Source organism: Miscanthus floridulus, chromosome 18 (assembly GCF_019320115.1).
Source record: "Miscanthus floridulus cultivar M001 chromosome 18, ASM1932011v1, whole genome shotgun sequence".
Taxonomy (NCBI): Eukaryota; Viridiplantae; Streptophyta; class Magnoliopsida; order Poales; family Poaceae; genus Miscanthus; species Miscanthus floridulus.
This window is the reverse complement of record NC_089597.1, coordinates 105,672,498-105,697,581: the sequence shown is the minus strand read 5'-3', so window position 1 is coordinate 105,697,581 and position 25,084 is coordinate 105,672,498. Positions and strand designations below refer to the sequence as shown.

At 49.7% G+C, this 25,084-nt stretch overlaps 1 protein-coding gene across 2 annotated transcripts; it reads left to right on the top strand.

Moving 5' to 3' along the window:
- The first annotated feature begins 16,392 nt into the window (after positions 1 to 16,392).
- LOC136520598 (formin-like protein 16) lies at positions 16,393 to 20,212 on the top strand. Of its 2 annotated transcripts, none has more exons than XM_066514152.1 (7): positions 16,393 to 16,578; positions 16,667 to 16,771; positions 18,802 to 18,928; positions 19,014 to 19,085; positions 19,153 to 19,201; positions 19,274 to 19,691; positions 19,790 to 20,209. In XM_066514152.1, the coding sequence occupies exons 1-7, from the start codon at positions 16,545 to 16,547 to the stop codon at positions 19,825 to 19,827; spliced, it is 843 nt and encodes a 280-aa protein (XP_066370249.1). In that variant the 5' UTR covers positions 16,393 to 16,544; the 3' UTR covers positions 19,828 to 20,209. The 2 variants fall into 2 exon arrangements, with proteins under 2 accessions (XP_066370249.1, XP_066370248.1); XM_066514151.1 differs by having other exon boundaries at positions 16,402 to 16,578; positions 19,277 to 19,691; positions 19,790 to 20,212.
- Positions 20,213 to 25,084: the final 4,872 nt, after the last annotated feature.

The window sequence follows — 25,084 nt, the reverse complement described above, 5'->3', positions numbered from 1 at the left end:
TACGCAAAACAGCAAGGTATTTGGCTATACGTACGCAAGAATCAAGCCGCTTCTCTTCTGCACTATTCACTTCTAGCTCCCGTACTTCATTGGCCTTGTCTTCGTCGAAGTTCTCTACCCGTGCTGATCTGAAGGCTATATCTGCTGGGAGCACTGCCTCAGCGCCATAAACCATAAAGTATGGTGATACGCCGGTATTGCGACTGGGCTGGGTTCTGAGACCCCAGACCACGGCTAGTAACTCTTTGAGCCATCTTCCAGGAGCTTTGTCATTCTCTCTGTACATCCTCTTCTTGAGTGCATCCAGGATCATACCATTTGCCCACTTGACCTGTCCATTAGCTCTAGGGTGCGCCACCGAGACGTATTTTACTACTATGCTACTTTCATCGCAGAAGTCCCAAAAAGCATTCTCGGTGAACTGAGTACCCAGATCATTGATGATGTTGTTGGGTATGCCGAAGCGGTGGATGACCTGGTTGAGGAATGCGACAGCCTTTTCTAAAGATGCCGTGACCAGGGGCATGTACTCTATCCACTTGGAGAACTTGTCGATCAGCACAAAGACGCATGCAAATTTTCCAGGGGCCGGTTTGAAAGGACCGATCATATCCAGTCCCCAGCATGCGAAGAGCCAAGAGGCTGGTATAGTCTAAATCTCATGTGCTGGTACATGGATTCTCTTGGCGAAAAACTAACAACCTTCACAATGATGGACTAGCTTCTCTGCATCAGCTACGGCTGACGGCCAATAGAACCCTGCTCGGAAAGCCTTGCCGACCAGCATTCTCGAGGCCACGTGGTTGCCATAGGAGCCAGAGTGGATTTTGTCTAGGAGATATTTACCATCCTCCTGGGTTATACACTTCATCAAGATTTCCTCCTTCACGTTCTTGCGCCACAATTTGCCATCGACGAGTAGATAATGCTTACTGCGACGCATCAGGCATTCGTTTTCTGTTCGATTGGTGTAACTGCTACCATCTGTCAGGTACTTGATGAAAGGTACTCACCAGTTGGACTCCTTAGTGGTTGGAGGTGGTTTGGTGGTGTTTGACGTCGGAACCGTAGCCACCAATGGCTGGTCTGGAGGCTTGTCGACCGCGGGATCTTCTTCTTTGATGGAGGGCATGAGCAGGTCTTGAACAAATACGCCATGTGGGACTTTGGCTTGGGATGATCCTAACTTTGATAGCGCATCTACTGCTTGGTTTTTGTCCCGGATCACATGTGTGTACTCGATGCCATAGAACTTGCCTTCTAGCTTCCTGATCGATTTGCAGTATGCGTCCATCTTTTCACTGGTCGTATCCCAGTCCTTGTTGAGTTGGTTGATGACCAGAGCCGAGTCTCCGTAGACATAGAGACGCTTGACGCCGAGCTCGACCGCAATGCGCAGACCGTGTAGGCATGCTTCGTACTCGGCAGCATTATTAGACACCGGAAAATAAATCCTTAGGACATATCGGAGCTGCTCCTTGGACGATGATACGAAAATGACTCCTGCTCCTGCGCCGTCGATGTTGAGCCGTTGAAGTACATCTTCCAATACTCGGCGGGCCCCTGAGAGGCAGGTGTGCTTAAGTCTGTCCACTCGACGATGAAATCGACAAGTGCCTGAGACTTGATTGTAGTACGGCTTGCAAATTCCAAGGAGAAAGGGCATAACTCCATTGCCCCTTTGACGATGCGCCTGTTCGCATCTTTGTTGCGAATGATGTCTCCCAGGGGGTACTCGGTCATGACCACCACACAATATCTGTCGAAGTAGTGTTTCAACTTTCGGGATATAATTAGTATGGCGTAGATTAGTTTCTGAATCTATGGGTACCTGGTCTTGGATTCATTAAGCACCTCACTGATGAAATAAATTGGTCGCTACACCTTGTAGATGTGGCCAGGCTCATCGCGCTCGACCACCATGGCAGTGGAGACCACTCGATTAGTTGCCGCAATGTAAAACAGGAGGGTTTCGTCTTCTCTAGGAGCAGTGAGGACCGAAGGTGATGCAAGGAATTGTTTCAGCTGTGTAAAGGCAGCGTCTGCTTCCTCCAACCACTCAAACTTCTCGGATGCTTTGAGCAGCTAGAAAAATGGTAGTCCTTTTTCGCCTAATCTTGATATGAAACGACTGAGGGCAGCCATGCATCCGGTAAGCTTCTGAACATCCTTCACCTTTTTGGGTGGCTTCATGTCCAAGACAGCTTTTACTTTCTCTAGGTTAGGGCGTATGCCGTCGTGACTAACGACGTTGCCGAGTAGTATACCAGATGGAACACCAAAGATGCACTTCTTTGGGTTTAATTTCCATTGGAATGTGTTAAGGGCTGCAAAGGTGCGTTCTAGGTTGTCGACAAGGGTATATGCTTCCTTAGTTTTGACAACCACGTCATCAACATAAGCCTCGACGAGGTCGTCTTTTATCTCATCTTTGAGGTAGGCCTGTATGGCGCGTTGGTAGGTAGCCCCAGCGTTCTTGAGCCCGAATGACATGGTCGTGTAGCAGTAGGCGCCGAAGGGCGTGATGAAGGATGTCTTGATCTGGTCGTCCTTTTTGAGAGCGATCTGGTGATAACCAGAGTAGCAATCGAGAAAGGAAAGCAACTCGCAACCGACAGTTGAATCTACGACCTCGTCTATGCGAGGTAAACCGAAGGGGTCTTTAGGGCAGTGTTTGTTGAGATCAGTGTAATCAACGCACATTCTCCATTCCTTATTCTTTTTGTGTACAAGAACCGGGTTGGCTAACCACTCCGGATGATACACTTCTTTGATAAATCTGGCTGCTAAAAGTCATGTAACTTCTACCCTAATAGCCTCCTTTTTGTCGCGAGCAAACCATCGTAGCTTCTGCTTGATGGGTTTGGCCTTGCCATCGACATTTAAGGAGTGCTCGATCAAGTTTCGAGGTACACCAGGCATGTCAGCGGGTTTCCATGCGAACACACTCACATTGCTTCTCAAGAACTTGACGAGCGCGTCTTCCTATTTAGGATCCAGGTTAGCCCCAATAAGGGCCGTTTTGCTGGGATTGCCGTCGACCAGCTGGATCTCTTTGTGCTCTTTGGACTTGATGTTCTTGCGTGGGGCCTCGAGCTCTGGGATCTCCAGGTGATCGGCTAGGGTCTTCTTGGCGTCGAGCATGGTCTCGGCCATGCGAATAGAGAGGTCGTGAGCCTCTGCTATTTTGAAGCTATCATCCTCGCAGGTGTAAGCTGCATATACGTTGCCCCTGAGAGTTAGAACCCCCTTCTCAGTAGGCATTTTAAGCACCAAATACCTATAGTGAGGTATGGCCATGAACTTGGTGAGAGCTGGTCGACCAAGGATAGCATGGTAGGTGCCTTCGAAGTCGGCGACCACGAAGTTGACGTAGTCAGTGCGGAAGTGGTCTAGGATACTAAATTGCATAGGTAGCATGATCTGCCCGAGAGGTGTAGAGCTCTATTCGGGGAGAACACCCTAGAACTGTGCCTCATATGGCTTGAGATCAGCCTAGGTTATCTTCAGGGCTGGCAAACTGTTCTTGAATATTATATCGATGGAACTGCCACCATCGATCAGCACTCTATCGAACTGAACCTTGTTGATACAAGGATCGAGGACTAGAGAAAAATGCCCTGGCTCAGGTATTGCGGCCCATTGGTCCTTTCTACTAAAGGAGATCTCACGGTGAGACCAAGGAGGGAGCCGCGGATCGGCGATGAGGTTGTCGGCATTGGCCACGTTCAAGCAAGCGTGGGCGAGCAGCTTGCGCTCTCGCTTGGTCTCGATGGACACTCTGCCCCTAATGATGGTGTGGACGTGGTCGGTTGGCTTGACATACTTGTGACGGGGATCTGCGTCTTCATCATCATTGTCCTCGTTACGCTGTTCCCCTACGTCGTTAGGCTTGTCAGATTTATCCAGAGCCTGTTGGCGCGCGTAGATGGATTTGAGAACATGGCAATTATCCATGGTATGGTTTGACTTGGGATGGAGTTGACAGGGTTCCTTCAATGCTTTGGCATAGTCTTCTTCGTAGTTGCGATGTCCGCCACCTTTTTTAACGGTGTTGACTTCGTCGTCATCTTCCCGAGCACGCTTGCCCCTATAATCGTTACGGTGATTACGCCGCTGATTACGCTGGTCGTGGTGGTCGTGGGAATCGTTGCGCTGGTTGCGGCGATTAAAATTGTCGCTCCGACCACGGTTGTCGCGGTAGTCGTCGCGGTGTGGGAGGTGGTCGGAGTGTGGAACCCTTGCTGCTTCTTCGATGATTATCTTTTTAGCATCGTCGGCGTCCGCATATTTTTTAGCAGTGGCTAGGAGCGCTGTGACCGATTTAGGTCTTTTGCGGATGAGCTTGTCCCTTAGGGCATCGTGGAAGCGGAGACCAGTGATGAAAGCTTCGATTGCCTCATTGTTGGAGATTGACGGGACCTTGATGCGCATCTCCGAGAAGCGTCGAACGTACCCGCGCAGTGGCTTATCTTTGCGATCTCGAATCCGCTGCAGATCATATTTGTTGCCGGGTTGTTTACAAGTAGCAATGAAGTTGTCAATGAATGCTTGCTTGAGCTCTTGCCAATAATCAAAGTAGTTCACCGGCAAGCTGACCAGCCATTGGTGGCCTGCATGGCCGACGGCGACTGGGAAGTAATTAGACATGACGTGCTCGTCAGCCATGGCTGATCTGCACGCGGTTTCATAGAGCATGACCCATAACTCGGGGTTCTCCTTGCCGTCATACTTCTGGAGTTTTTCGAGCTTGAAGTTTTTGGGCCATATGACTTGGCGAAGGTGAGGGGTAAACTGCTTCAAACCCGGAGGGCCGTGGGTAGTATCATATTCCATATGGTGATAGCTTTTGTGGGATGCACGATCGTTGGCTCTTTGGTTAATGCGATTGCGCAGATCGCGTTCTCCGAGGGAATGGCGGAGATCGTTATTGCCATCACGGTGATCCCGATTGCCCCTCTGGTTGATTCTGCGACCATGGTTATCATGGCGATTGTCGCAGTTGTCTCATCCATTATCGTCCCGGTTGTTGCGGTGGTTGTCATCCCGACCACCATCATGACCACTGTTTCTGCCTTGACGGTTGTCTGATGGGTCGTTGTTGCGCGAGCCACGTTGGTTGGGTGACTATGGGCGACTTGAGTACTGGTGACTGTGGCTTGATTCGATTGAGACGAATGGAGCCCGGGCTTGGTTTGCAATCTCTGCGGTCTAGGCCATAGCAGCTGTCAGGTAGGCTTGTACATCATCATGAATTGTCTGGGTTTCTGGGGTATTGGGTAGTCATTGAATTATTGCCATAGCAACAGCTATGTTGGTGCTTGGAGTCCTGAAGACCTGCTTTTCCCCTACCCTATCAAAGGCATTGTTGAGGTCACATGGCTAGAACCATATGCATCGTGCCTCCTCTTCTGCCTCGGCTTCGGCTTGTCTGTGATTAAACCGGTCAATATTGCGCGCTTCACGTGCTAGCCTTTCTTTTTCTGTTTTACCAACTGCCGGTGGTTCATCATTACTGACGACATTGATCAAGCCTCCTCGCCTTGGTGGGAAGGATGGGAATCGTGGGAACCCCAGGGAGTGGTCTGGGATATCCAGATCGTATTCAACTTCTTCATTGTCACGATGCTGGAGCTCAGTGTGGACGGGGCCATTAGATGCGATGCCGGACGAGGAGCTTGAGCCGCCCTCTTGAACTGTGTGGACCGATCCTTCTTAATACTCCTCAATCTAAACCATGTTGACGAAGTTGCGCAAGCCGTAGGGCTGAGCCTAGTAATTCTCCATCAAGGCCTCGCACTCAGAGAGCCGGAGGCTTGTTGCGGGGGCTGATCGGTGATGAACGGAGCACCCTTCAGGAGTAGACGTGACCACGAGATCCGTACCGAGTCGTGCAGGACGACTGGCCCGAGCTGGTCGGGTAGATCTGTTGTGGGTAGTGGTTACCTGCTCGGTAGGTTGATTTTGAATCGAATCTACCAGAGCTAGGGTTTCAGCAAGCTTGGTGCCGACCCGATCGATGGAGTCAAGCAGGTCGGTGTTGTCGATCTACCTCCCTTTGTAGCGAGGAAGCGAACGACGGGTTGTCGGCGTGGCTGAAGATGATGCTGGTGTAGCTAGAGCTAGATCCAACGTGGTTGGAGTCGTAGCCGATGCCGGTGAAACAGTGGTCGACGCAGATCGGATCCGCGCCTCCTCCGTGGTCATGGTGATGAAGTTGTCAGAGCCAGTGGTCCAGGTGATCTGGCCGATGGTGAACATGAGGCCGTTAGGCGTAGCCATGGATCCAGGGATGATGACCATCTTGTTCTTCTTGGGAGCAGTACGCACATCCCCTACTTGGCATGCCACTGTCGACGAAATATGGTCGGCATTCTACCTAGGGGTATGCCCAAGGTAGTTGATTATCGGCAGACAGATGCGCAAGCTACAAATAAGATGGTGACGCAAGACAGACACGAGGTTTTATCTAGGTTCGGCCACCATGAAGGTGTAATACCTACGTCCTACGTCTAATTGTATTGCTGTATGTCAATGAGAGATGTCTTTTGAGAGGGGTCCCCTGCCCGCCTTATATAGCCTGGGGGGCAGGGTTACAGATCTGGAAACTAATCCTAACCAGTTACAATTGCCATAGGTGGCCGGATAAGGACTCATATTCTAACCGACCAGGATCTTGCTTGATCTCCAAGTTTGCCTTGATTCCTTGTGCGGGACTCCGAGCAGATTGGCCGGGCCACGCGTCGTCTTCTAGTGGACCGGACCCCCTGGTCCGGGCCGGCCCAAGCCTAGTCGTAAGGGTATAGGGGTTAATACCCCCACAGCCACCATGAAATACGGCAAAACCGACAACGCTCAGCACCCTCTAGTGCACCTCCTCCTTCGGTGGAAGCGGCCCCTTCTCGGCAAAAGCAGCCGACACCATCTCATCTATGTTGGATGACCTCTAGCTCGACATCACGCTCTGAATTCATGAGTGGATCTGTGTGTTTTTCTCTCCCTGACATTACCCTCTCTCACTTAGGAACCGCTGCGACGCACGAACGCATTCGGTGGAAAGGAAGGAGAAGAGGTAGTGACTCAGAAGCAGGCGAAGGAATGGGACAAGAACTCCCCTCCCCCTCCCTATTTAAGGAAGAGGCGCAGTAGCTAAGGAAAGGCGAAAGGTTGGGACAAAAAACTCTCTTCCTTCCCCTATTCAATGCAGATGAGAAATCGATGCTGACGAGAATCCGAGGGGACGCGCCTGGACCAATGGGATGTACTCTGATCAACGTGACATCACCTAGTCAAAATAGGACATTGCCTGGGAATGGCCCACCACTACCGCATGCCGGGCGTGCGAATCAGGGCGTACCCGCATGCAGGCGACTCTCCGCTTCCCTAGGCAAGACCATGGAACGACCCGATGACGTTACCCCCCGTCCAGGGGGCCTAATGGGCCTCCTAGGTCGATCGGACGGCCCAGGTAAAACAATGAACAAACGATCACTGAAAGATAAGCACCTCTGTTTACCTACTTTGCGTGTTAATTTCATTACTGAGCGTCCGACCCCAGCAACGGCAGGGGCACGGACATTGCTCGGGGGCTACCAAGGCTGTCTACTCGTTTAGACATCCTCATCGCCTGACCCATCCTTACTTTTAAAAACCAGAGACGCGGGGTGCAGGTGTAAAACTTTGAGTAAAACTGAACGAACCGCTAGACCCTACGCCCCGACGGCTATGGTGTTTTTGTTCACCAGCATAATCGAATCCACAGTTCCCCGTCGCAAACGAAAAATTGCGATGCTCATGCAGGTCACGCCTGCCCCATCGCAAACGTCGGACTCGAACCCCGCATGGACATGTCCGGTAAAAAGCTTCTCATCGCTCATACCACCGAGGTAACATTACCAACCCCCGCTTTCATTTCAATTAAATCGTACATTAATCCCATCATCCAAACGTCGCATATATGATCTTCGCATCTCAACACTTCGTGTCGCGCCATGAAGCAGTGCCCGCCTCATTCGATATGAGCAGTAACTGATCAAGATTCAAAGGCCGGCCCATGAAGGGCTCGAGCCCGCCTCACGTCAAACAGAGCCAGGGGAGAAAAACCATGATGAGCCCTAGTGGCCTTGCCTGACCCCGCTCAGAAGCGGACAGGGACATCTCGACCTTTCTTGTTCGATTCTAACCTCGAGCCAAACCCATAGAATCTCCGTCGAGAAGAGGCCAACGGGCCACCTGAGCCTACCGAACGGCTCGGGCATCTGCCGGGAGGCGAGCTAAGAAGTAGTGGAATGCCACATGAGGGCTCTACTGACCTTGTCAGCGAATGATGGACCCGGATTCCACATGAACATACCCGATAGCGAGCTCATTGAGCGTGACACTCGAGCCATCGAGGCAAGTGTCATCAACTCAGCCCCTTCGGTTGTCGAAACCGAGGATGGGGTGACGCGTGAAACATGGCCAACCCCTATCAGACCCTAAGGGGCTTGGGGGCTCGAGCCGCTCAATTCGAGATCGAGAGACCGAGGTTCGAAGGCTGACACACGAAGGGTCTGAGGCCACCTCGCATCAAATAAGAGCCAGGGGAGAAAACGCAGATGAGCCTCAGCGGTCTTTACCCAACCCGCATTGAGGCGGATTGGATCATCTCAACCTTTTGAAAGGTCCTAATGGCTAGAGGGGGGTGAATAGCCTATAAAACTCATCCTGCTCCTTTTGGATCCGAGCGGCCGCCTCCTCGTCCTGCCGCACCCTCACCGACAGATCCTAGAACATCCCATGGACCTCCTCCGCGTCCCGACGTGCCTCGGCTTCCCGCTGTTGGGCGGTAGCAAGCTAGGCGTCCACATCTCCACGCAGTTGGGCCTCCTCGGTGAGGCGGTCCCATTCCGTCTTTTGCTCACGGAGGAACCGAGATTTCTCCCGGCTACGAGTAATGAGAGACTGAAGAGAAGACTAGTGTCAAAAATACAAAAATACATGAAGAAAGAAGAGTGTGAAAGGAAATATCAAGCGGATACCTAGCCATTGGGAACGATGACGTCATGCAGGATGACCCTAGCCTGATCCAGGACATCCATCATCACCAAGATCCCTTCGTCGAGACTCCCTCGCTCTACGCTCTTGGTAGCATCGTCGAGCGAGAAAAGGGTCAAAGTTGGATCTCGGGGATCCATCCACTAGAGCGGCAGCTTGCCCCGCGCGGGCGAGCGGCTACCCCCCTGACATCATGGCCGAGGGTGACCTCCCGCTGGTCCTCTCCACCACCACCACGGCGCCTGAGGACCCACCGGTTGTGTCCTCTTCCATCCGGCCTGCCTCAGGCTCCGTCACTTGGGCCGCCGGAGGCACAGATTGCGCCGGCCCCTCAGACACCACTGTGGCTACGTCCGGCTGCTCTTGGCTTGGCGCGATCACTGCCACCTCCACTTGTGACCCCGAGGCCTTGACTGGCGGCACCGCGCCCACCATAGAGGGCGCCACAAGCATGGGCGGTAGCCCCGTCCGCTCTAATGTAGGTGGTGGTGTCACGTCCACCATCGTCTGCTCGGCAACCCCCGAGGGTGCCTCTTCAGCCTCGATGCCTGCTTGACCCACCGAGGGCACGGGCGCCACCACGGGCGGCGCCTGATCGGTCGACGAGGTTGCAACATTGGCTCCGATCCTGCCTGAAACAGGAGCGATGTCAGGAGACGGCACCCTTCAGCATGCAGAGCCAGGCTATCCCCAAGGACGAGTCTCTTCGGCTGGTCCCGCTATCCCAAGGTCAGCATCAAGGGGTCAGAAATTCAAGTAAAGAGGAGGCATGGGAAAAGGGAACTTACGAAATCAATGAACCCCGGCTCCGGCCACATCGGGGGGTGCTCTGGCACCGGATACATGAAATCAAGGACAACGCATATGGTAGGGGGAGCGCTTCATCGATGAGCGTCGTCCCTTCAGGCAACGCCCCGGGCGCCATCAAGAACAGGGGGAGCGCACGGCTCATCAGCGGTGCCACCCTCCGCGTATGGTAGGCACCGATGATCCCTGATCCCTTCATGCCCCTCTCCTTCAGAATTTAGAGGGCGGCGAGATGGTCCTTGATCCTCTTCTTATCTTTGTCTAGGACACCCCACTTCCACGACCCCAGGACCTCTTCGATGACACGTTCGGAGAACACCGGCAAGGGGCGGTCACATCGTCCTTGACGTAAAACCACTACGAATGCCACCCCTTGTTGGAGGTCGACAGACGCATCGATGGGTAGTCGTTCACCCGGTTGTTGTGCAGATGAATGCTGGCACATCCCATCGGCATGCTCAGCTCTTGCTTCCCGACCCGCTTCTTCGACAGGTTGATGGCGAAGAGATACCGCCATAGATCAAAGTGGGGACTAATCCCTAGGAACCCCTCACACAGGACGACGAACGTCGCAATGTGCTAGACCCCATTGGGAGTAAGGTGCTGCAACTCCACTTGGTAGTAATCCAACAGCCCTCGAAGGAACTTATGAGCAGGTTCGGTGAATCCCCGCTCATGGAAGTGAGCAAAGGACACAACATATCCTTCGGGCGGTGATGGCTCATACTCATCGCCCGGTAGCCGCCACTCCTTGACGGCGGTCAATGAGCAAAGGAGGCCATAGCAAACGAGGCCCTCTAGGTGCTGAGGAGTGATGGTGGATCTGCACCACAGCTCCATTGAAATGATGGGGAAGGGGGTGTATGCGAGCTTGACGGCGGTAGCAATGTGGGTGTGGGAGGCTCAGGCGATTGGCGGCAGAGGTTGTAGATGCGAAGGCGAGGAGGCGAAGTACGGAACCCTAGGGGCGAACCCCGTGGTTTTATAGGGGCGACAGATGCGAGAAGTGCAACCGTTCACCTCGGTCTCCAAGCCCACCATGATACACCACCACGTCATGTCGCGGGATATGTGCCCGCGATCCCTATCCTTTCCCACCAAAATCGCACTGGGCGTTTCGCCATCCCAAGCAAACCAGGACTCTTTTTCCCACAGAGGGGATGCAGGTCAAAAAGCTTCTTCTCCAGCCTGCCTGGGCCTAGGAGTCCAAGGGCTGGCCCAACAGTCTCAACGACCGTCCCAACAAGGGATGGGCCCATGAACGACCAGGACTCAGGCACACAAGCCTCGAGGGAGCCTCGATGCGCAATGAAATCCCAACCGGGCAAACCGTGGGTGAATCCCCACAAACGGAATACCAGGATTTCCTTCAAACTGTCCAGATTAACAAAAAACTAGATCTCACAGCCATACCCGCGAAGGGTCCAAAATTACCCCCTAGGTGATTCTATTCGAATCGCCGGGGGCTCGGGGGCTACACCTGTCGGGTGCGCTCGCGCGCACCCTCTGGCAAGTCAAAATACCCCCCAGGCAATTCTATCCGAATCACCCGGGAGCTCGGGGGCTACTGTCGGGGATCTAATACCGGGATACCCAATGAGGTGGAACTAATAACCATCGAACGTTGACGCTTTCAGTCAAACAAGAACGCTGCTACGCTTTTTGCCTAAACAACGGAAGATTGGTTCCGCCTCGCCCGACCCCTGAGGGCTAAGACTCTACATCGCCCGACGGCTGAGGGCTGGCTCCACCTCGCCTGACGCCTGAGGGCTGGCTTCGCCTCGCCCGACGGCTGAGGGCGGGCTCCGCCTCGCCCGATGCCTGAGGGCTGACTCTGCCTCGCCCGACGGCTAAGGACAGGCTTCGTCTCGCCCGACGCCTGAGGGCTGGCTCTGCTCACCCGACGGCTGAGGGCTGGCTCTGCCTCGCCAGACGACTACACCCTGTTCCTTCATAAATATGAGCACAGGGTACGACAAGACATTCGAGTCAACCGCAGTACCGAAGGCCATGCCCTACATGCCTGCAGGAAGGTACTATCAGGATACGACGGGACGGGTGCTTTAGGCCCTTTCCGACCTGATAGAGCCCGAATAGTGTTGTAGGCGCCGACTTTGGTCCCACAGTGTTGTAGGCGCCGCCATCAGCCCTCGGACGCGGATACTAACACGCGCATACGACAACCGCTACAATCCAAGGATGAACTCACATCATCTATAGCAACAGGTGTATAGTCATTTCCCCATCTACTCCCCGCAGAGTCATGGCTCGGCGCCCTGACACACTGCACCGTCCGTCGGGAGAGGATGGGACATGACGACTCGCTGAGACGAAGCCAGAGCCCGGCCCTATCAGGATCAACGAAACATACTATCCCTGACACGGTATGCCATGTTAGCAGGGCAGGCACAGGGAAAAAGGAAGACCTGGCTCCCTCGAAGGACCTTTTCTTCCTTGGGTTTTTCTCTCTTTCTCCTATCTGTAACCGCTGCTCCCCTTGGTCTATAAAAGGGAGGGCAGGACACCCCATTAGGGGACCGATTGTTTTGACATACAACAAACAGCCAAGCAGCAACCGAGCTCTTGGCGTCCTTTCGATCTTTCCATCAGAGACTTGGGACATGTCCCTCTCTCAATCGTTTGTACTCCCTACTACGAACCTTTTTCGATACTAATAACACGAGCAGCAGCAAACTGGACGTAGGGACATTCTGCCCGAACCAGTATAAACCTTGTGTCCTTTTGTGCACCATCCGAGCCCAACGTGCAACAATTATAAATTTACTAGTTGATGTTTGTTCGAAACACTGACACCTTGTGTGGGTACAAAACCAAAACATGCATAGAGTAAATCCAGTAGAAGCTCTCAAATCAGGCCTCTCTACTTTTAATTTGAGAGTTCCTCCTATTTTTGAGGGCTTAGGTTTTTTACACCTACTCTAACAGTAGGTCTCAAATCAAATACCTCAAATTTATTCAAGTAGACAACGACATACGAGATCCACTCGTCAATCTAATCAACTGAGCTATGAACTACGCAGATCTTGCCGGTAGATCCCAGACGCTAGGAGGAGCCACGCCGAGAAGCAGCCGCACTGGACCGACAACCTCACTTTTTACCCTCTTGTCGCTCCTGGTACCGCCCGTGCCCTTCTCCTTCGACAGGATGTTGACAAGGGGTGACACGACCAAGAGAGGTGCGCCGGAGGGAGGAGCGGCCGCGTCAAGGGCACAACAAGAAGGGAAGAGAAGGAGGAAGCTGGAGGATTTGAGCTGGGGCTGCCCAAGGGAAGGGGAAGTGCGGATGCGGGAGCAAGAGAACGGCGAACCGCCTGATAGGCCACGATTGATGTCCGTGAGAACGAGGACCGAAGGGTGCGATTTGAGAGGTTCCCTAATTTAATAGCTTGAATAGGGAGCTTGGTGGAACTGAAATTTTTTAGCTGACTTCTTAAATTTTAGTTTAGGGGGCTTGTCTGAAAGCTTTGTTGAATTGCTTTGCAAATACTACTCGCCTGTCCAAAGGGTATTTGGATTGCCTGCGATCGCGATTGCGACTGGTAGCCGTCTTTGCTCGCTTGCCTCTGACCTTGTTTTCGATTTTTTAACGAACGACGACCTAGACCTTGTTTCCGTTTTTTTTTTAAACGAAAGACCTCGACCTTGTTGACCTGGGGAAAACACCAAGGCAGTCGCACCTGCGACTGCGACGCTCAGGCAGGCAGCACCTCCACGGCTCCAGCTCTGTGGTGGGTCCATCGATTGGTGGCCACTCGCCACCATTTGCCAATGGATACAACGGCCCACCCGCTGAAGACGTGTGGTCCGTTGGTTCCCGCGGTTTGCACGAATTTGTTCCGCACAACTGCCAAGGTGCGTTTGGATTCTCTGTGACTTGGAATCGATTCTGGTCAATCATCTGATCCTCATGGATAATCCGAGCCTCGTCGAGAGCATTGCAAGTTCGCAACGGCAGTGGGCACGAACATGCGGTGCAAGTTGAGCATCCTTTACAAACACACGTGCGTACATTTGGAACTTGGAAGGATGGATGCAGGTTGGGTTGGTGCTGGATAGTTGGAGACGTCTCTGCGCTGCCGTGGGCGCTGTAAAGCGAAGCGCGGCGGCAATGGCGATCGAACGAAGTAGCAGATGGAGCTAGATTTGGGCCATGCATGTGAAATCGGTACGTCTTCAGGCATCTGAACTCGATCGAATGTATGTGGCGCAGTGCGCAGGCAGTTAAGTCAAGAACAACCAAACGTTGCCCAAATGCCCAGCCAGACGACATTGCTGCAAAGCAAGTAAAAGCAACTAGCAAGGTTCCACGTGACTAGCAAACGCGTCACCTGTGGGATGAATCGACGACGGTTTCAGGCCTCTCCGCCCTCGCCTCCCGGTCTGCCCCAGAAGAACAGGGCATGGAGCGCAATTGCCAACGGTTTGTTGCACATGAGACGCGGCTTGACCTACGGAGAGTCCTGCACTCCTGCATTACTAGTACCTGTACCCTGTGGTGTGGCCGTGTGGGTCTCTTGAAAACCTTCCTGTTTTTCTAATTAAAAAAATGAATAAAAAGAAAAAAAAACGCTGGGCAACGGTCAGTCCTGTCGCTTCTTTGGGCCTGTTCGCTTATCTTATAATCCGTTTTTTTCAGCTTATTTTTTTGGTAGAATAGTGTTTTTCTCTAGCAAAAATTCAGTCAGAACAGTGTTTGGGTTTTTTTTTTTTTTTTTTTTGACAATGCGAACTGGGCCTTTATCGATACAAGTTCGGCAGAGCTCCTGCCGACCGTTTCAAAAAAAAAAGGTCAGTCCTGCCGCGTTTGTGAGTACTGTTAAAATTGCCTCGAGGCACCACGCGTTTGTCTCCACATGCTTCCGTGAGAAAGCCGTTATGAAGCATCGATCACGTGCGTCATCATTATTACGTGCAGAACGACCAACGGAGCCATGATCGAACACTGCTACTGCTATTGCTAGGTAATTTACGACAATCAATATACTCACTGTTACGATCAATTATATTAATGGAGAAGCTAATTTCTAATTGCTGGACTTATGCAGCCTGTTCGTTTGGCTGTGGCTTGTCGTAAACGATCGTAAATTTCCAGCCGGAACAGTATTTTTCTCTCACACAAACCAGCCAATAGTACTTCTTCACGAACCAACAACGATACGAACCAGCCAACCGAATAGGCTGATGCAAAGCATATAGACTTTTAAATTTTATTTCAATATATTAAATATATACTACGTACTATATACATCATTCGTCCGCCAAGGAAAGTTTCAGCCAACCAAGGGGGGCTCCGTCCGGCTAGGGTTGCCAGCGACTGTGACCTCCTCAGAGTTGACCTCAAGGAAGGGTCGAACACAGAAGATAGGGCGGCGCATGAAGGGGCGGAGCACGGGAGAAGTGACGCGCGCAGCAGATAGGGTGTGTGGGAAAGGAAGAGCAGCGTGCAGGAGATAGGGTGTGCGGGAAGGGAGGAGCGACCCTAGATGGCGAGCGACGAACTCGCCTTTTCTTGCGAGTGAAAATTGCAGGATGAAGGATCGGAAAAACCGGAGAAGTAGATGAAGAGGCTGTTGGAGGCCCACACGTAAATTGCTAAATCAGAAATCAAGGAGAGCTATACAACATCTCTTGGAGATGCTCTAGCCAATATGTCTCTATGCGCGATAGCAAGTGAGAATTTTTAGAGAACGGACGTCAACTCTGTTGTAATGATTTCCCCCCTCTAAAATAGTCAAATTGGATTCTTCAAAAAAAAAGGTCAACTTGGGCTACACGGTGCTTACGAGGTAGCCGTTGCTCTAAGTTATGGGAACATTCATCGTGTTTTAGTAGTTCACGACACAACAAGACGTGGAACGCAAACACGCAATTTAAGTGTATTTCCGAGTATTTCCAAAAAAAATTATTTTTAAACCCATTCTAAATCATCATTTGAAAAGTTATTTAAATAAAAATTATTCTTTATATTTTTCTATCTTCCAACAACTTATCTAGACCGTGTTTGGTAGAGCTTCTCCTCAAGGCCCTTCAGAAGTTGCCGAAACCGTTTTGGAGGAGCTATCCTTCCAAAATGGCTCTTGCTCCTCTTTTTTCACTGAAAAATAACTTTAAACAACTCCTTTACTAAACCGTTTGGTATGGCTCTTTCGTAGGAGCTGGAGCCGGAGAGAAGTCCTACCAAACGGTGCTCTAACATTGCTATTTATCTTTAGCTAGTGAAAAATTTAGAATAGAGAATGATAATATTTAAAAATCTAATTAAAAAACTGTTGACCGAATTTTTTTTACTCCTAACCATAAGAAAAGATATAAAAAGATTTTGGAGTTGCTTATAAACTATATAAATAGTATAGTAGGTCTAACCATATCCAAAGAAGAAGACTCAATTAGAGTACGACGCAAATAACTTGGTCAAGCAGCCCCAGCCCCAGCCCCAGCCCAGCCCACAGGACTCCAATATCCAACCAATATAAAGCCCACAGGACTCCAATATCCAACCAATATAAAGACGGCACCAGCAGGCAGGTCACCGGGCCGAGATCATCGTCATCGACCGACTCTCGCATCAACATCAGACCCCCGCTCCCTCCACGGTCTCCTTCCCAGACGAGATCCCTCTTCTCCTCCCGGCTCCCGCCCGCTCCTGCTCCCTCCCCAGTCCCCACTCCGGCCACCTCCGCATGTCAATCCATGGGCTGATACTCGAAGTCAGAGGTCCCTTGCCTCCCTCCTCCCCAATCCGTCTCTCTCGTCCCTACTGGTAGCTGAATTTTGATTTTTCCTCATGTAACCCTGCCTGCAGTCACCGGGTGCCGGAAGCTGCGGGACACGGAGTTCTTCACCCGCCAGGACCCCTACGTCGTCCTCGAGTACGCCACCACCAAGCTCCGCACCCGCACCTGCACCGGTCCGTAATCTCCCCCTTTTCCTCCCCCCTCGGCCGCCCCGGGTCTTCGCTGTACTAAACTACTAACTAATGGCACCAGTTTGTTTGCGACTTGCGTGCACTGCTTAATTTGTTTTCTTTTTGTTATTATATAACATGTCGACATCGAACCGGCGTCAGACAATTTCGCATACCCACCAACCCATCCTAATTCACACAGTGAAGAGGGAGGGAATTCGCCGGCCTACGATGTTGATTAAACGTTTAGGACATACTCGTTCAAGGTTCGCTAGGTTTATTTGGCTTCAGCCATTGGGCAAACTCTCGGTATTAACGACCTATTAGGTCGGTAGGTGAATGGCCCAGCTGCCGCCGCTTCTCGTTCATCTCGATGTGGGGTTTGCTCCTTCCTACCTTGTTGCTCACTCTGTAAGACTCGGTAAGAAAAAGAGAAAGAAATCAGGGAACAAAGGCGCTAGAAAACCATTAGCAAGACAGCCAAAACAAACGGTCACAGAAGAGACGGCAAAGGAAAACAACAACTAATGGGAGAATTCACAGCTAATGTGCTTTGGCCCATAGGTAATGACTAATACGCGAACGAATACCACTGAGGGTACACAGCTTAGATACCGACAACGCCAGCCGACCAGCTGGGCTGATTCTTTCTAACTTTGCATAATGCCTTTATGCCTAATTTATGTATGTGGTCGATACTCTAGATGCCCCTAGTGGAATCTTGGTACCTTCCAATCAGCATATTATGCTTGACTTCCGTTCATTTAGGACTAAATTATGTTGGAACAAGTACCACTCATGCCATTTTGTTTGTGTAATCTTTTTTAATCATTAATGGGTAATAACTACCGTGAAAACATGAACATACCCCGCTGCTACTAATGCGAGTATTCACAGCTAATGTGCTTTGGCCCATAGGTAATGAACGAATACCGCTGATGGTACACAGCTTAGATACAGACACCGCCAGCCGACCAGCTGGGCTGATTCTTTCTAACTTTGCATAGTGTCTTTATGCCTGATTTATGTATGCGGTCGATACTCTATATGCCCCTAGTGGAATCTTGGGACCTTCCAATCAGCATATTATGCTTGACTTTCGTTCATTTAGGACTAAAATATGTTGGAACGAGTACCACTCACGCCATTTTGTTTGTGTTAATCTTTTTTAATCATTAATGGCTGACAACTACTGTGAAAACATGAACATACCCTGCTGCAACTAAATCACTTACTTTGGGTACTAAAAGTGCTTGTTCCTTTTTTTTTCCTTATGTCTACTATGTGGAATCTAACTATATGACTGGGTTGTGATTCCAAGGTTTTGAAAGACTAATTGCATTTGCGCACTTAACAGTAATGAAGGAAGTAGAGAAATTTATGTAGATTATGCTTTCGATTTGCTTTGGAACTTGAATGGACCACCATTCTCTGTCTGGTCATTGCCAATTCATCCTGGGCTGTACAAATTTATGAGCAATTAGCACAAACTTGATTTCGATTATTTCTTCATGAAAAGGCAGCTCCTAAAACTCTAGGTGAATAAAAGCTGAGTGCTGGGGCAGAGGACGGTCATCAATAGGAGTGGACCTAGAACTGTTTTAACTTTCACCAGCTTGTTGCAACCAGGATTCTTCAATCAAAACCTCATTGATTTACCAAGTATTGTTATAAAAGCCTCGTAATACAGTCTTGGGTATTCAACTGTCTGCCGTGGCACTGAACTTTTCTGAACACTGATACATAATACTTTAATTGGTTCCAGCATCAAATAAGGTTCTTACTTCTTATCTACTAATAGACGAGATCAATCGCTTCTCGAACTCTAAGCAAGGAAGTTTCCACACATTATGAACAGTGATGATACGTTCATTTCGCCAATTATTTACCTCCAGAAACTAAGAGTTTTCTGTACAATCAGGTTTCTACAGAAATATGCTAATTATATAAGGTTAAATTTATGATATTTCCCCTTTGTTATCTCTTAGTATATTTCTCCTTTCTTTCAACCTAAAATGTGATATTGATGCTAGATGGGGGAAGAAACCCAACTTTCGATGAGAAGTTCCATATACCCCTCATTGAAGGACTCCGCGAGTTGAATGTTATCGTATGGAACAGCAACACATTAACCCATGATGACTTCATTGGCAGTGGCAGGTTTGTGGCTCTTAGCATTCATCATCAATATGGTAAATGGCTTCTACTTTTTAGTGAGTAACCTTTCGGCTGTGCTTTTGTGTAGAGTATATCTGCACAAGGTGCTCACAAATGGCTATGATGACTCCTCATGGCCACTTCAAACACGCCACATGAGGTATTCCAATCTCATATAACTTGAGTGCACTGGTCTCGTGAACTTTCTGACAGTTGGAAATTTTCAGATCTGCTGGGGAAGTGAAGCTCATTATGCATGTTGATGTCTCAGCAATGGTGAGAGACTGATTACTATTCTTTGTTGTTTTCTTAGCCCTGTCTTGTGCCTGATTCTATTGTGTCAGACAGAAGAACAAGATGGGTAGAAGTGTCGCCGCATCAAGTGCACATCCTGTTCCAGCACTTTCAATGCCAGTCCCAACCCCAGCTCCAGCTCCGGCCCCTGCCCCTGCCCCTGCCCCTGCCCCAGCCCCTGCTCCAGCACCAGCACTAGCATCAGCGATTCCATACACAGGAGTCACACCTTCATATCCACCTGTTTCAGCGTATCCTGCTGCAGCCGCATACCCTGCTTACCCTACTCCTAGCCATGCACCATATACCACTGCAGAATATCCACCACCTCCGCAGCAACCATACCAACCCCCACCCGCTGGATACCCTCCATCCTATCCACCGCAACCATATGAGCAATCTTACCCACCGCAACCATATGGGCAACAACCATACCCGCCCCCGCCGGCAGCACAGTCCCTGTATCCACATGGTGAGATGCAATTGAGCAGAGATAAATCCATTCTTTTTCATGATATCAGTCAGTGTTCTAACTAGATCACCTCCCTTTGCCTCGTTTGATCTTTGCAGCACCTTACCCTGGTACTTATCCACCAAGACCCTATTGATATAGCAGCTTCAGTAATGATCTCAGGTAGAGGCATCAAAAGCAACAAACAACAGCCTTGATGCTATGTGATATGCTGCGCTTCAGTGTGGATTCTTTATTTCTAGTTATTTAGTAGCTTGCAGATTGTGTCAATCAAACCCATCCTATATTGCTTCGCAGTGGGTTTGGCTTAGACAGACCCAGCTTCCTTATATCTTGGAATCACGTCTGACTGTTCATGTGACCACACAATTGTACATAGCAGCGTAACCTGTGAAGTCTGCTTTTCCAAAACAACAATAAATTTGCTTCGGTGAAGGACACCTTCGTGCTGAAACTTTGAATGTATTTGTAACAGTCAATAAATTTGTTTCGGTGATGAAAGCTGTTAACGTGTGGTGTGGTTCGGGAAGTGGTATATCCATGCCTTTTCTTTTCTCTGCCACATGGATTTATCGATGCTGAACTTTGATGTGGTGGTGGTGGTAGCATTGTACTATGTTTCAGGCCTTTGAAAGTTTCAAGTACGTTGTGCATAGTACGTATGTTATCAGTACTTCGCCATCGATACATGCTTAATGCTTTACATCTGTGCATAGTATAGCACGTCACATGTCATTAGATCCCTAATCCCTATAGCACGGCATCAGTTTGTTCACTTTTTTTTTCCCCGCTGAACTGCGTACTTTGTTGATGGCCGACGGCGAGGTCGGCGGTGGCGCTCCCCGGTCGTCGGCAAGGGACGGACTCGATGCATCCATCGTCTGTGTCCATACCGATGATGCCACCGACGCATCACCAACCAGCGTCAGCAATTCTGCTAAATTAAGGGAAATATTTGTTGGAAATTAGAGGGGGTTTTCCCTGAATTTCTTATTTAAATTTGTGTTCAGATTTAAAATAAAATAAATTCCAATTTTTTTAAAAAAAACAAGAAGGGCTCATCGTGCTGGGCCACAACTTGGCCCACGGTTTGTGCAGCCCAGCCGGCAGTGCATCTCCCCATCGGGAGAGCAGAGGAAGGGGCAGAGGGCTCGCTCGCTCGGACCGTCGGACGAGCGGCGGCGCTCGCCTGCCACTCCGCCCTTCCCGGGCGTGACGCAGTCTGCGCATGCGCGTGCGTGTGCGAAAGCTGCGGAGGGTGGTGGCGCTCGCCTCTCCCTCAGCTGATCCGATAAAACAGACCGGGAGCTCCTCTTCCTAGTACGCAGAAAAAAAAAACTCATCTTCCACCTCTGAAAACTCTGGTGACTGAGGATTCGTCGAGTGTTCATCCTGCTTGTTTGACCCAAGAGAAATCCACTGGTGTGGTAGCACCCGTGTTGCCATCCCGTGCCTCCCTTGGCCCTTGCGGAGGTGTGGTCGGTCGTGTGGGGCTCCGCCGGCGGCTACTCCGACGAACCGGGAAGCAGGCTGCTACTTGCGTCGGCGATCATGGAGTGCTGTGGTGTCTGGTTCTGTAAACTGAACATCGCAGCAGACCACAGCGCGGAGGCCGGTTGTGAACGTGTCTACGCACGTTGCCGGTTCTGTGTTGCCTTGCCGGTTACCGCACCACGTGCGTGAGGGCTTCTTGCTGCTGCAGCATCCTACTGTGCCTCGGGCGTAGGTGCCCTGTGATTTGTGCAACGGCATTGTATCTCCGGAAACATCACCTCGCGGACCTCAGCAATAGGTGAGGTGAATCTGTTTTTTTTTTTTTTTGGGGCAACGCCTTGTGCGTGCCTTGCCTTGTGACTACTTCGTCTACACCGGATGTAAGATCGATTTAACTTTCTTCCGTACTTGTTGCAATTCTATTCTGGGCACTTTATTTATTGTAGAGTGTAAGAGATGAATTGCAAGGTTGGTAGGATATGATTGCTCGATGATGATTAAATCCCATATTAAGGCCGGACTAGCCATAGATTACAATATAGACTTAACTCAAATATTTTGGGAACAATTCATGTGATCTGAATTCAATAGAACTAATAGCTTTATTGATTGCATCGAATTCCTATGTGTGTATGTTTTTTTGAAATTCTAAGAGCATCCATGTAGTATACTTGCTGCTAAGTAAACAACCTATTGGTTGCTTATTTACTTTAATACTCATTGTCATATGGTTGTGCTTTTATGCAATCTCTATAGACTCTGCTATTGAAATGTTTCAGATCTTACACCCTAGTTAACTCTCGATGTATGTTGAGCTAGTTCGGCCAATGAAGTGTTTACTTTGCCCTTGTAAGACTATCTCCAACAGACTTGGCAAAACAAGACGCAAACTCAAAATACGTCATCTACAGTGTTTTCGGTGAAAGAAACGTCCTCCAACGGACGACGCAAATAGACCACCCATTTTGGGTAGCAGGCGAATCGCAATGCAAATAAGCGTCGCCTCTCTCCACGACGCAAATCTCCGGTACCGGTACGCGGACGACGACGGCGAGGCCGTGCGCTCCTCTCTTCCTCCTCCTCTCCCCTTGCTGCTCCCCCCTCCCCTCCACGCCCCTGCGCGGGAGCGCGCTCGGAGCTGCGTGCGGCACGGACGCCGCCGCCGCCTGCGACCGGTCAAAAGCATTGCTTCTCCACCCCACCCCACCCCACCATCCCATTCCCCACCCCCCAAAGCCGAGCGAGCGAGCGAACCACCCCGCCCGCAGCCGCAAGCAAGCAAGCAGGAGCCGCCTCCTCCTCGGCCTTCTCGGTGGCGTGTGACCGGCCGACCGACCGTTCCGTCCAACCCACCATGGAGGCGCCGCCAGGACCGGAGCCCATGGAGCTGAAGCCGCGGCGTCGGTTCCCCCCGCCGCTGAAGCCGCGGCGTCGGTTCCCCCCGCCGGCAGCGAGAAGGTGAGCTGGTTGTGCCCAGATCTGGGGCTGGGCTCGGATCTGCGGCGGTGGTCGCGGCTGGGCGCCGCCCGATCTGCTGCCTCTGCGGGTGATGTTGCTAATGGTGCTCTGTTTTTTTTTCCTTTGCGTGTTTGTCGCAGAAGAAGGAAGGGGAAGGGAGTGGCCGCCCTGGACCCCGCTCCTCTTCTTCCTCAACACCGGCAGCCACTCCCTTCTTCCTCAAGCTCCTCCTCGGACGACGGCGAGGCGGGCCCGCGGCGGGGCGCGGCTAGGCGAGGAGCGGGCGGCGCTTGGACTTTTGCGTCCGTTGTTGGAAACGTGAAGTCTTGGTGCCCCGACCTTTTTCCTGTGCACGACCTAAACCGAGGAATGCGTTCCGTATTTGGGTCGGGGCTGTTGGAGATAGTGCGCAGGACCTAGTAGTACTGACTAAGAATTTAATCTGACAACAGGTTATGATAAATCTAAACACTAGTAGATTTTTATCTAGTGTTATGTCATACTCTGTTATGAAATATGAGTCATATAGATTCTCTTTTTCTATATCAAAGTTTAAATGCTCATGTTAATAAATTATCTGATGTGTATGACATGACTTGACAAATATTTAATTTTGGAATATTGTAATGTGTATTTGCTAAATTGAACCAATTTGTACAATAATAAGAAAACAAATTATTGGTTAAAAATGGCTGGTCCATCAAACACTGTTAAACCTGCTGAAATTGAAAAGTTAGTCAACGTTGATATTGAAGTGACAGTTGAGGAGTTCGGAAACCTCCATTTTGATGAGTCAGGATCTCCCAAATCTCAGGGAATATTTGATTGGGATACGGTAGATCTAGTTGATAAACTGGAGGAGTTTAAGCTGCATGAGGGTGATTTCTCTAAGCCCAAACTAACTCAAGAGCCCGACTGGTTGTTAACTTAGATAATGTTTGTAAGAATGCCACAGTGGTAGGACAGCCCCGGGTGATTCCTGAGCAGCCCTATATGGCATATTCCAAAGCTATGAATATCACAAGTGTGAATGACCACTTTGAAGTTGATGCTAGGAGGGTTCAGGCTGCTGCTCTTCTTGAAGGACAAGCTGCTGGGAATCTCTCTAATGGCAAGAAGGGCAGGCGTCACATGAAGAAGAAGGAAAAGAAGGAAGAAAAGAAGTTTTTCCCCGTGTTCCACATCATTTCTTCAAGAAAAACAAAGAACACATCATCTGCTATGTGTGTGGATAGTCAATTTAACAATGTTTCAACTCCTCAGCTATCACATCATCTCCCAATCGAATATTCCCAGCAGCTCTTCCTTCAAGAAGAACAATAGCATGAACCCTCCTAGCATCAACTTCAAAGTGGTCATTTACACTTGTGATATTCGTAGCTTTCTAATATGCCATATAGTGCTGCTCAGGAATCACCCGGGGTTACCCTACCTTTGTGGCATTCTTAAGAACATTATCTAAGTTAAGAACCATCCAGGCTCTTAAGTGGGTTTGGGCTTAGAGGAATCACCCTCATGCAACTTAAACCCCTCCAGGTTATCAACTAGATCCACCATATCCCAATCGAATATTCCTTGAGAGTTGGGAGATCATGACTCATCAAAATGGAGTGTTCCCAACTCCTCAGCTATCACATCAATATCAACATTGACTAACTTTTCAGTTTCAGTAGGTTTAACAGTGTTTGATGAACCAACCATTTTTAACCAATAATCTGTTTTTTTATTATTGTACAAATTGACTCAATTTAGCAAACATGAATTGCAATATTCCAAAATTAAATATTTGTCAAGTTATGCCATACACATCAGATAATTTATTAAGATGAGCATTTAAACTTTGATATAGAAAAAGAGAATCTATATAACTCATATTTCATAAAAAGAGTATGACATAGCCATGAACATGTAGGTAAAACACTAGATAAAAATCTACAAGTGTTTAGATTTATCATAACTTGCTCTCAGATTAAGTTCTTAGTTGGCCCATGACTACTAGGTCATGCGCCCCTACAAGCCCAAAAGTAAACACTTCATTGCCCGAACAACTCAACATATATCGAGAATTAACTAAGTGTAAGATCCGACATATTTCAATAGCAGAGTCTGTAGAGATTGTATAAAAGCACAACCATATGACAATGAGTATTAAAGTAAATAAGTAGACAATAGGTTGTTTACTTAGCAGCAAGTATACTAGATGGTTGCTCTTAAAATTTTAAAAAAAACATACACTTCTAGGAATTCAATGCAATCAATACAGCTAGTAGTTCTATTGAATTCAGATCACATGCCCAAAATATTTAAGTTAACTCTACAATGTAATCTATGGCTAGTCCGGCCTTTGTATGAGATTTAGGCCCGTTCGGCTTATCTTATAATCCGCACTATTCAGCTTGTTTTTTCAGCCGGAATAATGTTTTTCTCTCACAATAATTCAG

What these genes read in the sequence shown, in the direction of transcription:
- LOC136520598 (XM_066514152.1), top strand. Translation starts at nt 16,545, where the DNA reads ATGTCAATCCATGGGCTGATACTCGAAGTCAGAG. An exon ending in GACTTCATTGGCAGTGGCAG is followed by an intron (nt 18,929 to 19,013) that starts GTTTGTGGCTCT and finishes GCTTTTGTGTAG; the next exon opens with AGTATATCTGCACAAGGTGC. An exon ending in CTTCAAACACGCCACATGAG is followed by an intron (nt 19,086 to 19,152) that starts GTATTCCAATCT and finishes GGAAATTTTCAG; the next exon opens with ATCTGCTGGGGAAGTGAAGC.